This window comes from Octopus sinensis, linkage group LG4 (genome assembly GCF_006345805.1).
Source record: "Octopus sinensis linkage group LG4, ASM634580v1, whole genome shotgun sequence".
In the NCBI taxonomy this organism is placed as follows: Eukaryota; Metazoa; Mollusca; class Cephalopoda; order Octopoda; family Octopodidae; genus Octopus; species Octopus sinensis.
The window spans coordinates 87,903,240-87,919,623 of record NC_043000.1 but is presented as its reverse complement, the minus strand read 5'-3'; the positions used below and the strand labels follow the sequence as shown (position 1 = coordinate 87,919,623).

The following is a 16,384-nucleotide window of genomic DNA, read 5'->3' as shown; positions in this document are numbered from 1 at the left end:
TCAGAAATTCCAGGAAGCTGTTGTCAGTATGCTGTGGTTAATTTCTCAAAAGTTTGGTGATTCCAGTTCCAAACAGAACAATCCTGAAGTCAGTGCTGCTGCTTTTCGGGCCTTAGCAGCCTTCAAAGTTGACAATTTTACCATAAGTCATTTTCCACAACAAGTAAGAAAATTGTATACAATATATTATTGACTCCACCCTTACCTAAGTAATGACTACTCTGTTACTCCCTCTCCTCAACTATGATCTTATTGCTACCATAAATCTGTTCTTCTAATCTTACTTAACCTCCCTAATCTTACTTAACCTGCTGAGTGTCATCACCCACTCTCTCTTCTATTCTTCTTCAGTTATAGAGTCACTTTAGATCCCTTTGCCTTGCTGAAAACAAGGCAATCTTCACTAGTGATGTTGCCTCAAAAACAGCATCCAGTGGTCTCTGTAAAGTGGCTGATATTAGGAAGGGCATCCGCCTACAGAAGCCTTACCAATGTAGTCTTTGGAGTACGATGCAGTCCTCTGACTCATCAAACCATCCAAGCCATCCCACCTATAACTTGTCAGCCACAGTCTAATATCATAATAACTATGCTTCCATTCATTGCATCATCACCACTATCATCATCATCATTATTACTACCACCACCTTCATCATCATTATCATAATAATCATCATCATCATCATTTTATATCCACTGTCCATGTTGGCATAAGTTAGCAGGGTTTACTCATCTCGCTGTGACTAAGGTTTGGTGGAAGATTTTAATTCAAAACTTATGAAAACGAGATATTTGTACTCAGAGCTAGAGCTGGTTTCAGCCAGGTTGGTAATGAAAGGGTTAAACTCCAACATGTTATTACATTGCAGTAAACCCAAGTGAAACCAACTTGCATGTGTTGACATAATTAGTAACAATGTTCTTTATGAGCAACACATTTAGAATAAAAAGCAGATGAACATACATTTGACATATAGTTTATAGGCGCAGGAGTGGCTGTGGGGTAAGTAGCTTGCTTACCAACCACATGGTTCTGTGTTCAGTCCTACTGCGTGGCATCAGGCCGACCAATGCCTCGTGAGTAGATTTGGTAGACGAAAACTGAAAGAAGCCTGTCGTATATATGTATATATATATATATATATGTGTGTGTGTGTATGTTTGTGTGTCTGTGTTTGTCCCCCTAGCATTGCTTGACAACCGATGCTGGTGTGTTTACGTCGCCGTCACTTTGCGGTTCGGCAAAAGAGACCGATAGAATAAGTACTGGGCTTACAAAGAATAAGTCCCAGGGTCGATTTGCTCGACTACAGGCGGTACTCCAGCATGGCCACAGTCAAATGACTGAAATAAGTAAAAGAGTAAAGAGTTTATATGCAGTTCATACTTTGTGTTCAGCAGCTGTTTCATTAAGTCAAGAGTAAAGACCTCCTTCGGTCATGAATGACTGTGGGATTGTACCTAGAAAGTTCCCTTCCTTGGTACAAGTCCAGGCAAGAGCGTTTATGGAAGACCAGCTGTTGCCCATGCATACCAGCTTCCTCTCTCCATGCTACCAATGTTATCCAAGGGAAAGGCAAAGCATGATACTGCTTGGCACCAGTGACGTCATAACCCATTTCCGCAACTGGGTGAACTGGAGCAACATCAAATAAAGTGTCTTGCTCAAAAACACAACTGCCTGGTCTGGGAATCAAACTCACTACTTCATGATTGGAAGCCCAACGCTTTCACCACTGAGCCATAAGACAAGCCACATTAAATGTATAATTACTAATTGTGCTACATAAATTAGATTAATATAGAAGCTGTGATTATCCAAATTATCAAGAATATTACAATACGATAACTTAAAATCTTACAGGTGACAGATGATTTCCGCATGCAAGCTGAAGCTGTTATCAAGTTGGAAATAGAAAAGAACCCTGATATGACCATTGAAAATGTTTTCCCTATAGTGCCTGGAGTATGTTACACACGCATTATTCCAACACTAAAAATGCAGGTACAACTTGATGGTACGTCAATTTTTATATATATATGTATATATTCTTTTATTCTTTTACACATTTCAATCATTTGACTGAGGCCATGTTTTAACCCTTTCGATACCAACCCATCTAAAACTGCCCTTGGTCCTATGATACAAACATCTCATTTTAAAGTAATTTAAATTAATATTTCCATTATATTAATTTTATGTTAATTCATGTTCCAAACCACAGCTGAATAATGTCAGAGTTAATTTAGTAATTTTTCTTTTTTGAAAATTAATTGAAAAAAAAAGAGTATATTTGAATGGAAATATGGTAATAAAAGGGTTAAAGGATTTTTAGTCGTAGAAATCAACCCCCGAGACTTATTCATTGTAAGCCTTGTACTTGTTCTGTCAGTTGTTTTATTTGATGCATTAACCCTTTTGCTGTCACATTTATTTTGAAATACACTGCCTTTGTTTTATTTAATTTTGAAAATATTGAAAAATTTGTAAAATAATTTTGTCATTATTAAACTGTCCTTTGAAACAAATTAACCTGCAATTTTGTGGGAAGGTTTTTAATTTTATCACTTTAAAATGAGGAATTTGTCTTATAAGAATGGTTTCAGATACATTGATATCAAAAGGGTTAAGGATTTTGCCAACTCACGACTAGCAATGTAAGTACTAAAATGTATTTGCCTGGAATGTTATTGTCTTAAAGGTACTTATTCACCCAAATTTCTGATAAATATTGGCAGTTTTCCATATTTTAGAATCAACAAATGCTATCTTTCAACACAAATATTTGCTGATTGGTTCTGTGTCAAGAGAGATTTTTTTTTTCTGGGATATATACTGAAAAAAATTAAAACAGTTTCTCAGATAAAACAACATATCTTCATAGATCAAAGTCAACATCTTTAAATATTTCAACACATTTATTGGTAATCAATATATACTGATTAATTTTGGAGACATCAATTGAAAATGTATCATAACACTTGAAAAAAAATTATTGGGCAACAACCAGAGAATTAATTGTCAAAAACTATGTCAAAGAGTATTAGTCTGATGTCATTCCACTATTTTGAGACTAGTGACTCTAGCTCAATTATACATATATGGAAAAATGCAAGCAAGAGAAATAGTATTCTTAACATTATAAATCTGGAAAAGTACTGGACAAATTATTACTCTTGGAAAAGTGCAGGACAACTTATTACATCTGGTAAAGCACAGAATAAGAATATTTTTGCTTAAAATATTGCAGCTAAGGATAAAATTTCAAATAAAATATTTAGATTTAGAAAATATTAGCTTTTAAAGAGCTAAAAGTTTTATTAAAAGTTATTACTTCTATTTGTTATTACTTGTACTTCTATTAAAAATAAAAATTAACTCAAAATATTTTTTGCACTTTAAAAAATTCATTTTTAAAAATTAATAATCAGACATTTGAAAATAGGTTATCAAAAATAATAGTAGTACATAATAAGTACAATAAATAGAATAATACAAAAATTAGTTATATATTGCAGTAAAATCTACCTATAACAACAAATTCACAGTAAAATTTGCTTGAGTTATTGCCAAGTCTTCGAATTTTTAGTCTTGAGCTAATGCCTATTTTTTTACATAATGAATTTGCCTACCATATGTACCATTATTCTACTTTGCATAAAACTTTAGCTATATTGGTACTTCTGACTCTCATTTTTTAAAGTATTCTAGTGTTTCAATATTTTAACAAAATAATTTTAATATTCAAATTTTATCCTTAACTGCAATATTTTTAAGTAAAAAGTTTCTTGTTTTGTACTTTACTAGATGTAATAAGTTATCCTGAACTTTTCCAAGTGTTATAACTTGTCCTGTAATTTTACAGGTTTATAATTTTGAAAATATTTTTTCTTTTGCTTGCATTTTTTCAGGTAATCCACGATTTTTTCAGGCTATTCTATAATTAATAATGTGTCAATTAGCAATGTCGTTGATAATTTTTTTTCCTTAACCTCAATGACGCCAATGACATATAGAAAAGTCCCCTTATAGAACATCATCATCATCATCGTTTAACATCCGCTTTCCATGCTAGCATGGGTTGGACAATTTTGACTGAGGGCTGGCGAACCAGATGGCTGCACCAGGCTCCAATCTTGATCTGGCAGAGTTTCTACAGCTGGATGCCCTTCCTAATGCCAACCACTCTGAGAGTGTAGTGGGTGCTTTTTACATGCCACCAGCACGGGGGCCTGTCAGGCAGCACTGGCAACGACCTCACTCGATCTTTTTACATGTGCCACCGGCACAGGTGCCAGTGAAGCTACGTTGGTAACGATTACGCTCGAATGGTGCCCTTTTACGTGCCACGGGCACAGAAGCTAGTTGGCTGCTCTCACCCTTCAGATTTGAGAAAGAAAGAAAAACTCATAACTTTTTGCTTTTAGAACTTCTTTGCATGAGATTGATACAATACAATTCCTTGAATTGAACTCTATCATTTAAGCTTAATTAAAATATAGTTTGTTTTTAAAATAAGAAAGTTAATTATACTTTTTTGCTTTGCTTATATTTTCTCGTGATATTTTACCTCACAAGTTCTTTCATACAAATTTTTGTTGCCTGGGATAAAAACTATAAAATTCTTCATGCTTTCTTCTATCATCGAAGCTAAGATAAATATATTTTGCTTTTAAAAAAAAAAGTTATATAGATCTAAACTTGTATTGGTGACGTTACTTACTCTCCTATAACATTGCCACAAATTTTGATGTAAACGTTTTTCTACTGGGTGAAATCTTAATTTGGTTAAGAACTGAATTAGTGACATGCTCTGAAAGATGCTGCATGTGAGGAAATTGTGGCCTTAAGAATATTACTCAACTACTACTGTAGTTGAATGATGTATATTAATATATATATATATATATTATATATATATATATATATATATATATATATATATGTATGTATGTATGTATGTATGTATGTCTGTATGTATGTATGTATGTGTGTGTGGTGTGTGTGTGTGTGTGTGTGTGTGTGTGTGTGTGTGTGTGTGTGTGTGTGTGTGGTGTGTGTGTGTGTGTGTATGTATGTATGTATGTTGTTTTAGTTAGGGTAAATCTCAGCTGTTCCTTCTTGAAGTACATCTGCTTATTCTATTATTCCAGTCTAATTAATAATACATATTACAATTGAGAATTATGGAAATATTTGGAAATATTATCTTCAGAGTTATCACATAACCAAACAGGAAATTGCAAATTGTTTGGTACTATTTACTCACCATTACACACATTTCATTTGCTAAATGTTTTACATGATAGATAGACATGTAAGGAATTTCTTCTCACAAATTCCTTGTAATTCCCGTTAGCAAATGAAACACATGTAATGGTGAAGAAATAATGCCAAAAAATGAACAGTTTCCTGTTTTGTTATATATAGATGAGAAATTCGCTTTTCAATCACTTGGTTTTAGTTTCAGTTCCATTGCATGGCTCTTTGGTTTGTCTTCTACTAGAGCTCCTGTTTGACTGAGGCTTCATGTGTGAATTCACACAAAGGAAACTGAAAGAAGCCTGTCACATGTGTGTGTATATATATGTATACTTTTCTCGCTGGATTGCGTGTTCGTTTCTCTTTTTGTCATCTGTGAGTATATTGATCTTCTATATAAATGAAGATATTTCCACTGTCTGGCTGTTTTTCTCTCTACAAAATGGAAAGTTACATGTCGGAACAGTCATTTTAACGAGTTGTATTTATTTATCACCCGATGAGATATATCTGCACCACCGAATGCTCTTGAACCAGTTGTTGAGTGTCTCACCCAAGAGGAATCGATGCTAGATGTGTTGAAACAATTGTTGTGATTAATAATAAATTCCCGTTATTCCATCTTCTGTCTTTCATTTATATATATATATTTCTTTCTTGCCCATATGGGGCTGAACATAGAGGGGACAAACAAAGCCAAGCAAAGAGATTAAGTCTATTACGTTGACTCCAGTACATAACTGGTACTTATTTAATCAACCCTGAAAGGATGAAAGGCAAAGTCGACCTCAGCGGAATTTGAACTCAGAATGTAACAGCTGATGAAATACTGCTAAGCATTTTGCCTGGCATGCTAATGATTCAGCCAGCTCACCACCCTTATATCATCATCGTTTAACGTCCGCTTTCCATGCTAGCTTGGGTTGGACGGTTCAACTGGGGTCTGGGAAGCCCGAAGGCTGCACCAGGCCAGTCAGATCTGGCAGTGTTTCTACAGCTGGATGCCCTTCCTAACGCCAACCACTCCGAGAGTGTAGTGGGTGATTTTATGTGCCACCGACACAGGTGCCAGACGAGGCTGGCGAACGGCCACGCTCGGATGGTGTCTTTTACGTGCCACCGGCACGGTGGCCAGTCAATGCGGTACTGGCTACGGCCACATTCGGATGGTTTTCGTATGTGCCACCAGCACTGGTACCACAAAACTACAAATTCCATTAATGTTCATCGAGTTTGCTTTTGATTTTGTCCATTTTCACTTGCCTCAACAGGTCTTCACAAGTAGAGTTATGTGTCCCAAGAAGGAAGGTATGCATAGGTGCACTGACTACGTTCCAGGTAGGGGCCATGGGTTATGGCCTCACTTGTCCAGCCAGGTCTTCTCACGCACAGTATACTTCCAAAGGTCTCAGTCTCTGGTCATTTCCTCGGTGAGACCTAAAGAGCGAAGGTCGTTCTTCACCACCTCGTCCCAGGTTTTCCTGGGTCTGCCTCTTCCACAGGTTCCCTCAACTGCCAGGGTGTGGCACTTTTTCACACAACTATCTTCATCCATTCTTACGACGTGTCCATACCAGCGTAGACGCCTCTCTTGCACATCACATCTGATGCTTCTTAGGTCCAACTTTTCTCTCAAGGCACTTACACTCTGTCTGGTATGAACACTGACATTACACATCCAACGGAGCATACTGGCTTCATTTCTTGCAAGCTTACGCATGTTCTCAGCAGTCACGGCCCAAGTTTCACTGCCATGTAGCATGGCTGTTCGCACGCATGCGTCATACAGTCTGCCTTTTACTCTGAGCAAGAGGCCTTTTGTCACCAGCAGAGGTAAGAGCTCTCTGAACTTTGCCCAGGCTATTCTTACTCTAGCAGTTACACTTTCGGCACACCCACCCCAGCTACTGACTTGGTCACCTAGGTAACGGAAACTATCAACTATTTCAAGTTTTTCTCCCTGGAATGTGACGGAAGATGGTCTCTGCGCACTTTCAGTGTTTATTGCACCAGAGCATCTGCCACATACAAAAACTATTTTCCTAGTTAGCCTTCCTTTGACATTGCTGCACCTCTTATGTGTCCATAGCTTACACTTACCTTATATATATATATATATATCACGTCATCATTAACATTATTATCATCATTTAATGTCTGTTTGCCATACTGGCATGGGTTGGACAGTTTGATTAGTGCTAGCAAGCCAGAGCTGTACCTGTTTCCAGTCTGGTTTTGCTTGGTTTCTGTGGCTGGATGCCCTTCCTAACACCAACCGTGCTTTACATTTTATGCTGGGTGCTTTTTAATGTGACACTGGCACAACTGTTTTTCACATGGCACCAGCACAAATGCCTTTTACCTGACACCAACATGGGGCTCTTTCAGGACAATTCTCTTCATCAGAAGGGAGCAGCCTTAACACTTCTTGTGTGGAGGACAGGTCTTCTTGAGTACAGCAATGTGCCAGATATTTTGGTCCTTTGTCGTTTCCTCTGTAAGGTTCAGTATCCTGAGCTTGTCCTTCAGTGTGTGTGTGTGTGTATGCATGTGTGTTACTGTCTCCTTGTAGTAACATTAAAAGCTGTAAATGATTGTTATTGTCATACATTCTTGTCCTTTGTTTCCAATCTTCTATGAAAGCTTGTCTGGGAAACAGGTGAGGGTTGGTGACAGGAAAAGTTTCTGGCTATAGTAAATCTAGCTCAACAAATTCTAGGCAACCTTTCCTTGCATGGAAAAATGGGCATTAGAATGATGATGATGATGATGTATGTATATATGGAGGCGGGGTCGACACTTTTAAGAGAGCATGTATTCTGCATGAAGAACCTAAGTGTGCTGCTCAAGAGGGCACTGCTGGTGTTGTGAATGGGGAAGGCTTGGTTTGCAATTTTTGCAGTGGTGTATGCTTGTCAAAAGTAGGGCTCATTAGCCCCCAATGGAGACGCAAATGCAAAATATAAGTTAGTATAAGTTAGTCCTAGAGCGCACAATGTTCTTGGAGGTCAGCAATGGTTTTCCCTGGTCATGAATGGACAGCCATCATCATGTATGTATGAATGTAGGTAAATAAGTAAGTAAGTATGTATGTATGTAGGTAGGTAGGTAGGTAGATTAAGTAAGTTGTTAGGTAGGTAGGTAGGGAGGGAGGGAGGTAGATTAAGTAGGTTGTTAGGTAGGTAGATGAAGTAGGTAAGTAGGTAGGTAGGGAGGGAAGTAGGTAGGTAGATTAAGTAGGTTGTTTGGTAGGTAGGTAGATAGGTAGGTAGGTAGGTAGGTAGGTAGGTAGATTAAGTAGGTTGTTTGGTAGGTAGGTAGGTAGCTATGTAGGTATGTATGCTTGCATGCATTAATCAATTAAGCAGAAATGAGTTAAGAGAATCCAGCATGGTCAGTGGCTTGTATATAAACAACATAGGCAAAGACAGGTATATTAGATACCATAGAACATAAATTTTTTATTTGTTAAAGCTATCTCTGTCTCTTGTGTATATGGTACAAGTACCAAATGACAGCGAAGACTAGCTCCATATGAGAAGGGCAGAAAATCTCAAGATTTTCATTAAGGAAAGAAACAGTCTTATTATCTGGTGATAATAAGTCAGTCATGGACACATGTTTCTGTCTCATTTAGTATCAGATGTATATGTACGTATATGCAAAAAGTTAAAGTAGCCTCCACAAATCACACATCACCCTCATTCTCTCGTTAGACCTATGTATAAGAAACTGCAGTAACACATCCTCATGTCTCTATAATCCCTTCTCTCTTGTGCATCTCCTTTACTTTTACCCTGTTTATGCTTCTCTACTACCAGCCATCACACTTTCCAAACCTTCTAAGCCACTTCTATTGTGACCAATCCCCTATGAGTTCTTTGTGTGTGGGGAATTTACAGCCAAATTTTAAACTATTTACCAATGTCCAGTAAATATGACAGAACAAGAAAAATATAAAGGAACTTTTTTTTTTTTTTTTTTGTACTTGTTTCAGTCATTTTGACTGCGGCCATGCTGGAGCACCGCCTTTAGAGTGGTGAAAGAGTACAGCAGGGATCACCACCTCCTGCCGGAGCCTCGTGGAGCTTTTAGGTGTTTTTTTCGCTCAATAAACACACACAACGCCCGGTCTGGGAATCGAAACCGCGATCCTCCGACCGCAAGTCCGCTGCCCTAACCACTAGGCCATTGCGCCTCCACTTACTTTTTTTTTTGAGAAATATAACCAAATTTTATTCAATAATCAATTATGACACTTATATTTAATTCAAATATCAACATTTTTGGAAAATATATGCTCCATTTCACATTAAATATTTAAAGTACATAGCGTGACCTCTCTTGTTGTCTAGTATATTTATAAAAAAATTAGGTCACTAACGGAGATATCAATAATGTAGATATCTTAGTGTATTCATAATGTTGCTACCCCGCCGTCATTGTGCTGTAGTATATCTGTCTGTCTTAACTCAGGCTTAAAGCCAGTCATTATTTTGAAACAATTTGATTTTAATAATTCACTTAGAAATAATTTAATTCAGTAAAATACAAACAAAACTGTGTTTTCACTCTTCATGACACACATATATATATATATATATATATATATATTATATATATGAATGTGTTTGTTTTATGCATATATATCTGTATTTGTTGTGCATCTAAATTTTGTATGGCTCTTACTCTATCTTTTATTCTCACTCCCCCTCTCACATTTCTTGGCCCTCTCTTTCTTTAACAACTCCCACTATTTCCCACTCGTTTATCTCCCCTGTACTTTTCTCTTTGTTTCTGATTTTTTTTCTAATCCTTCAATCTTTACCCATCTTTCCTCCTTCCAGGTGACTGGTGTCCAGCCAGCCATGATCTTTCTTTCTTGGCCTGACTGCTGACCGCTGACCGCCAACACCTCATGTCCAACTCCCATGTTCCTGCCTTTAGGTTTTCACTCCATACACACCAGCTCAATTTGGTTCATTCTCAGTCGAAAGACACCTTGTTGTTTGTATTCTTGTTGTTTGTATTCATAATTATGTACCATGTTCCCCATTTTGTTTGTTTGTTTGTTTTTTTATCTTTGTTGCCATACACATTCACTAGCTTTCTTACAAAGGGGTCTAATGCTCTTAGCTTAGACATTTTTGGGGGCGACCAGATCAAACCATCTCAAGTGTAACTGCCCAAAATAGCTGTGACTTCTGGGACTTGACTGATGAAAGAAAGCCAAGAAAGACCCACCTTTTTTGCCTGTCCTTCTAATTGTTGTTTTTCTTGTCTGCCTTTGTACTGTCTATCTGTCCAAACGTTTTAATGCCCTCTATTGCATTTTTGTTCCATTTATATATATATAAATATATATACACATCATCGTTTAACGTCTGTTTTCCAATCTGGCATGGGTTGGATGGCTTGACTGAGGTCTGGAGAGCCAGTGGCTGCACCAGGCTCCAATCTGATCTGGCAATGTTTCTACAGCTTGATGCACTTCCTAATGTCAACCACTCCGAGAGTGTGGTGGATGCTTTTTTACGTGTCACCGACACAGGAGCCAGTTAGGTGGGCCTGGCATCTATCACATTCAGATAGTGCTTTTTACGTGCCACCAGCATGAGGGCCAGTCAGTGGATATGGGCATCGGCCACATTCAGGTGGTGCTTTTTATGTGCAACCAGCACAGGAGTTAGTCAGGGGGTACTGGCATCAGCCACGTTTGGATTGGTGCTTTTTACGTGCCACCAGCACAAGAGCCAGTCAGGTGGACCTGGCATCGACCACGTTCAGATGGTGCTTTTATGTGTCAGCAGCATGGGAGCCAGCCAGGGGACACTGGTGACACCTATGATATTGGTTTTACTTGACTCAACAGGCCTTCTCAAGCATGTCATACTGCCCGAGAGTCAATGTTTATTACTGGACATCAGCCTGCAATGGTCGAGAAACAGCAACAGCAGTTAGATGGAAAATAGTGCATGGACATCAGGAAATCAACTGCGTAGTGTACAGGAAATCAACCACATAGTGGACAAGGTATCAGTTGTGTGATGGGGGGAGCGTATATGTACATGTTTATGCCCATTTATCTGTGTGTATACATATATATGCATATACATACAAATTGGTGTGTGTGGTTCTGTATGTATGTGCGTGTGTGTGTGTGTGTGTATATGTATATATATATTCATACACACATGCATATACATACATACATACTTACACAGACCCATATATGTGTATGTGTATATATTATCCTCATCATTTAATATCCTTTTCCCACAGCATGAGTTGAATGGTTCAGCATGAACTGATGAATCAGAGGACCATGCCAAACTCCAGCTTCTGCTTCAGCATGGTTTCTGCAGCTAAATACACTTCCTAATGCCAACCTCTTCACAGAGTGTTTTCTGGCATCAGTGTTGGTGAGATCACTTGCAAGACAAGACATCTCAACTGAATGTGGCATTGTATTGAGAGATATGAAAGTATGATAGAGTAGTGACAGGAACAAATTTCTCACTGAACTGTTGAAACATGGCTTCCCCATCTAGAGAAGGAGAGAGAGAGAAAATGTAAGGTCAAAGTACAAGGGGAATATGAGCGAGAGTGAGTGGGGTAGGATAGATGAACAGAAGGGTGGGTAGATAAGTTTGCTAGAGTGAAAAGAATGTGACAGATGAGCAACCCTTTTACATTCAAACCAACCATGTCAGGCCCAAATACTATACCTGTTTTATGTTCAGACTGACCAAATCTAGCATCTCATGCCTACCCTACAATGTCATACAATAAACAATCAAACATATCTATTTTAGATACGTTTTGATTGGTCGAGGATGATCATGAGATCCGGTTCAGAAATTTTCGAAAGGTATCCACTATGTCCTTTCTTTAATGCCATGTGACAGTATGTTTGGTGTTGTTCCTTAAAACTGTCACGGTTGAGTGAACATGTCTAGTGACAATCCCTAGCAGTCAGAGCTGTCTCAAATTTATCTTAGATGTAGTAGAGGAAGATTTAGGGATCATTAGTAATCTTAGAAATTTTTGTAGGTAGGTAAAAAGCACCAACCTATTGTGGCCGTTTGCCAGCCTCCTCTGGTCCCTGTGCCGGTGGCATGTAAAAAGCACCCACTACACTCACGGAGTAGTTGGCGTTAGGAAGGGCATCCAGCTGTGGAAAAACAGACATTAAACGATGATGATGATGAGTGACAGTCTCAAAATAAGGTTCTCTAAATTTTATCTATCAAGTAGTAGAGTGAAGAGGAATTGTTTCCATGTAGTCCAGTGGTTGAATAGTTATGGTTTGTGTGTATGCATGCAGGCATCAAATTTACCTATTAAATGTTTTTATTTAAATGAATCTTGGTGCATTTTCAACTTCTTTATTCTATATTTCTAACCATGTAGAACACACTTTGGTTTTGAAAATTATATATACTGCATAAAAAGAGCATGAAAGCGTCTTTTAAAATACATGGTATATTTTATAAATATGCCTCTTCAAGTGTCATAATAGAATGAAACTAATAGTAGCTCTTTTGGTTGTGTATTTATCTTGATACACACACACACACGCATATAGGTAGATATAGATATAGGCGCAGGAGTGACTATGTGGTGAGCAGCTTCCTTACCAAACACATGGTTCTGGGCTCAGTCCCACTGCGTGGTATCTTGGGCAAGTGTCTTCTACTATAGCCTCGGGCCAACCAAAGGCTTCTGAGTGGATTTGGTAGACGGAAACTGAAAGAAGCCCGTGGTATATATGTATATATATATGTGTGCGTATGTTTGTGTGTCTATGTTTGCCCCCTATCATTGCTTGACAACCGATGCTGGTGTGTTTATGTCCCCATCATTTAGCGGTTCAGCAAAAGAGAACAATAGAATAAGTCCTCGGGGTCAATTTGCTCAACTAAAGGCGGTGCTCCAGCATGGCCGCAGTCCAATGACTGAAACAAGTAAAAGAATATAAGAGAGAGTAATATAGATATAGATATATCTCTATATCTATAAACGGCAAAATGTCAGTGTATCTGTGTGTCAGTGTGTCCTTTATAAATCCACAGTTTTTCACGTAAAAGGCTCGCATTTTCTATGGGCTTTCAAAACTGTCTGAGGGTGGTTGTGAAGATCTTTTCATTTCCCCACTCACCCCAGAAAGCCATTAAAAAAAATCGATAAACTAACCGCTTATGCCCATAAGTTATTGGCATATGGACATTGGCGAAATCCAATGAATATCAATTACTCACATAAAAAGCTCCAACTAGCTCATAAACAACAAAACTGGCCTGGGTTGAAATGTGATAAGAAACTTAGCTCTTGATTTAGTGAGAAATTTTTACTGCGACCCGGCAACGAACAACAAGCACTATTCACTAGACCTGGCAACACCGGATCATAATGTTAGTATATAATAAATGAAAAATGCATTGTAAATAAATGACAGCTAAAAAACTTATATGTATTCTGAGTGTACAACCTGACAGGAGACAGACACAGAAGGTCCCAAATTTTTCATCAGTCCTCAACATTGGACTCTTCATTCGCATAATCACTGAACCTAGAGCTTAACTATAGTCTGTCCATAGCGCTTACTCAGCATTATCTGACACCTTTGGGCTTTCTTGACACCATTACCTCTCATATATATTATATATATTATGTATATACATGGTTACAAGGTAACCTTCTTAACCACACAGCCATGCCCACTTTTAAAACAAAAGTATACCAGGCAAATACATTAGGGTATGTACATTACTGGCAACAAAATGACAGAATCATTAGAACATAAGAAATAAATGCACAGAGGTGTTGCTTTTGACTCTTTATGTTCTGTAGTTGAATCTTGCTATGATCAACTTTGCCTTTCAACCTTAATGGGTTGATAAAATAAAGTATCAACTTAGCTCCTAACCATAACTCTTTAGCATTTAAATCAACATTATCCAGCCAAAATATTCTACATTCTTTTTGTTCAAACTAGTCAGATCCAGCCTCTCACACCTACTCTACAATATATCATTCTCAAATTAAACAATCACATCACTGAAATTTCAAAGCTATGAGATAATACATGATTAATTTAATGCAATGTGAGTAAATAAGCATTTCATTTGACAAAGTAATCAGAAAGCTAAAAGATTAAGATTGCTACCTTTGTGTTTAAATTAGATGTGATTATTAACACTTTGCAGTTTTCATTTAAAATTCTTCAGTGTTTGACATTGTTGCCACTTTGGGTAGAGGGTTATAGTATAAGTACCAGCTATATATAGGTGATTATAGGCACTCTGTTGGTTATGATGGCATGAGTTCCAGTTGATCCAATCAATGTACTCATGAAATTAACGTGCAAGTGGCTGAGCACTCCACAAACATGTGTACCCTTAACGTAGTCCTGAGAGAGATTCAGTGTGACACATGTGTGAGAAGACTGGCCTTTTCAAACACAGGTACTACTCATTTTTGCCAGCTGAATGGACTGGAGCAATGTGAAATCTTGCTCAAGAACACAATACATCACCAGGGATCAAACTCACCAGCTTATGATTGTAAGCCAAACACCCTAACTGCTAAACCACATGCCTTCATATACAGGTGATAGTTTGATAAAATATATCTCTCCAATGAAAAACAAATTTGTTTTGCATCTTGTGAAAAATACACCTATGAAGAAATTCTAATCATACAACAACAACTAAGTAATTGTATTTCTTGTGTGTAGGTTGGCATTTGAAATAGCCTAAATTAATTTCCTATTAACACTTGCATACCTGATCATGATTCTACTAATATATTAAAGCTGAGCAATAGCTGATATGTATATATCTATTATTTTTAATATCATCATTGTTAAGGTGGCAAGTCGGCAGAATCATTAGCATGCTGAGAAAATTACTTAGTAGCATTTTGCCTGTCTTTATGTTCTGAGTTCAAAATCCACTGAGTTTGACTATGTATTTCATCCTTTCAGGGGTTGATAAAATAAGTACCAGTTTAGTACTGAGTAGGAGATGGGGGTCAATGAAATCGACTGACCCATCTCCTGAACTCGCTGGCCTTGTACCAAAATTTGAAAACGGAATAATTTAGCTACAAGCTACTTTTTATTGCATATAATAATAGTCATGAAGAATTTAGATTTTTTTAACGTCATGGGTGCATTTCTGAATTTAGGCTTTTTTTATTAAAAAAATTTAATACAAACTATATAAATAAATAAAGATTCCAATAACTGTTATTTTCAGGTGGGGATTGCATATAATTTATAAAATGTCATAAGCAATATTTAACCAATACGTTAATAGCATTAAAAAGTTTACAGTTCTTTACATTTTCAAAATGTAGAATTAGGGGTATGGCTGTGTGAAGGTTAGGGGATGATCACATACTTTTTAAAATTTGTTTATTTATTTCTCACACCAAACAATATGTGGAATCAAAATATATAATTTCAACCCCACCCTAATAGATATATATATATGTATATATATGTGACCGCGTGTGTACCGTTGGCGATTTTTTTTCCTCCGTCTTCCCTTCTTTAGATCTTTCCTTTTCCTATGTTTCTGACGAAGAGCTCCGCTCGAAACGTTAAACCCTCCTTCTTTCCTGAGTATCCAATAACACTAAACTTGTTCCACGTCCTCGTGTTGTTGTGTTTTCTCTTTGTGTTTCATATATATTTATATATATATATTTTATATATATATGTATATATATATATATTTATTTATATATATATATATATATTATTTATATATATATATATATAAATATTTATTATATATATATATATTTATATATATATATATTATATATATATATATAAATAAATACATATATATTATATATATAAATGAATACATATATTTGGAATTTGTATCTTTGTGGTCCAGTACCGGTGGCACACAAGAAAACCATCCGATCGTGGCCGTTCGCCAGCCACATCTGGCACCTGTGTCGGTGGCACATAAAGACACCATCCGAAGACCCGGCGACGTAGACAGTCCACCTGTGCATACCTTCCTTCTTGTGACACTTGTGAAGACCTGTTGAGGCAAGTGACACTTGTGAAGACCTGTTGAGGCAAGTGAAAATCAAATC

At 37.2% G+C, this 16,384-nt stretch overlaps 1 protein-coding gene across 1 annotated transcript in view; it reads left to right on the top strand.

The window, feature by feature from the left end:
- Positions 1 to 16,384, top strand: part of LOC115210881 (focadhesin) — a 321,641-nt gene that overhangs the window by 99,087 nt on the left and 206,170 nt on the right. Inside the window, exons 16-17 of the mRNA XM_029779651.2 lie at positions 5 to 163; positions 1,865 to 2,018. Coding sequence (XP_029635511.1) covers positions 5 to 163; positions 1,865 to 2,018 — 313 coding nt within the window. The remainder of the gene's footprint in view (positions 1 to 4; positions 164 to 1,864; positions 2,019 to 16,384) is intronic.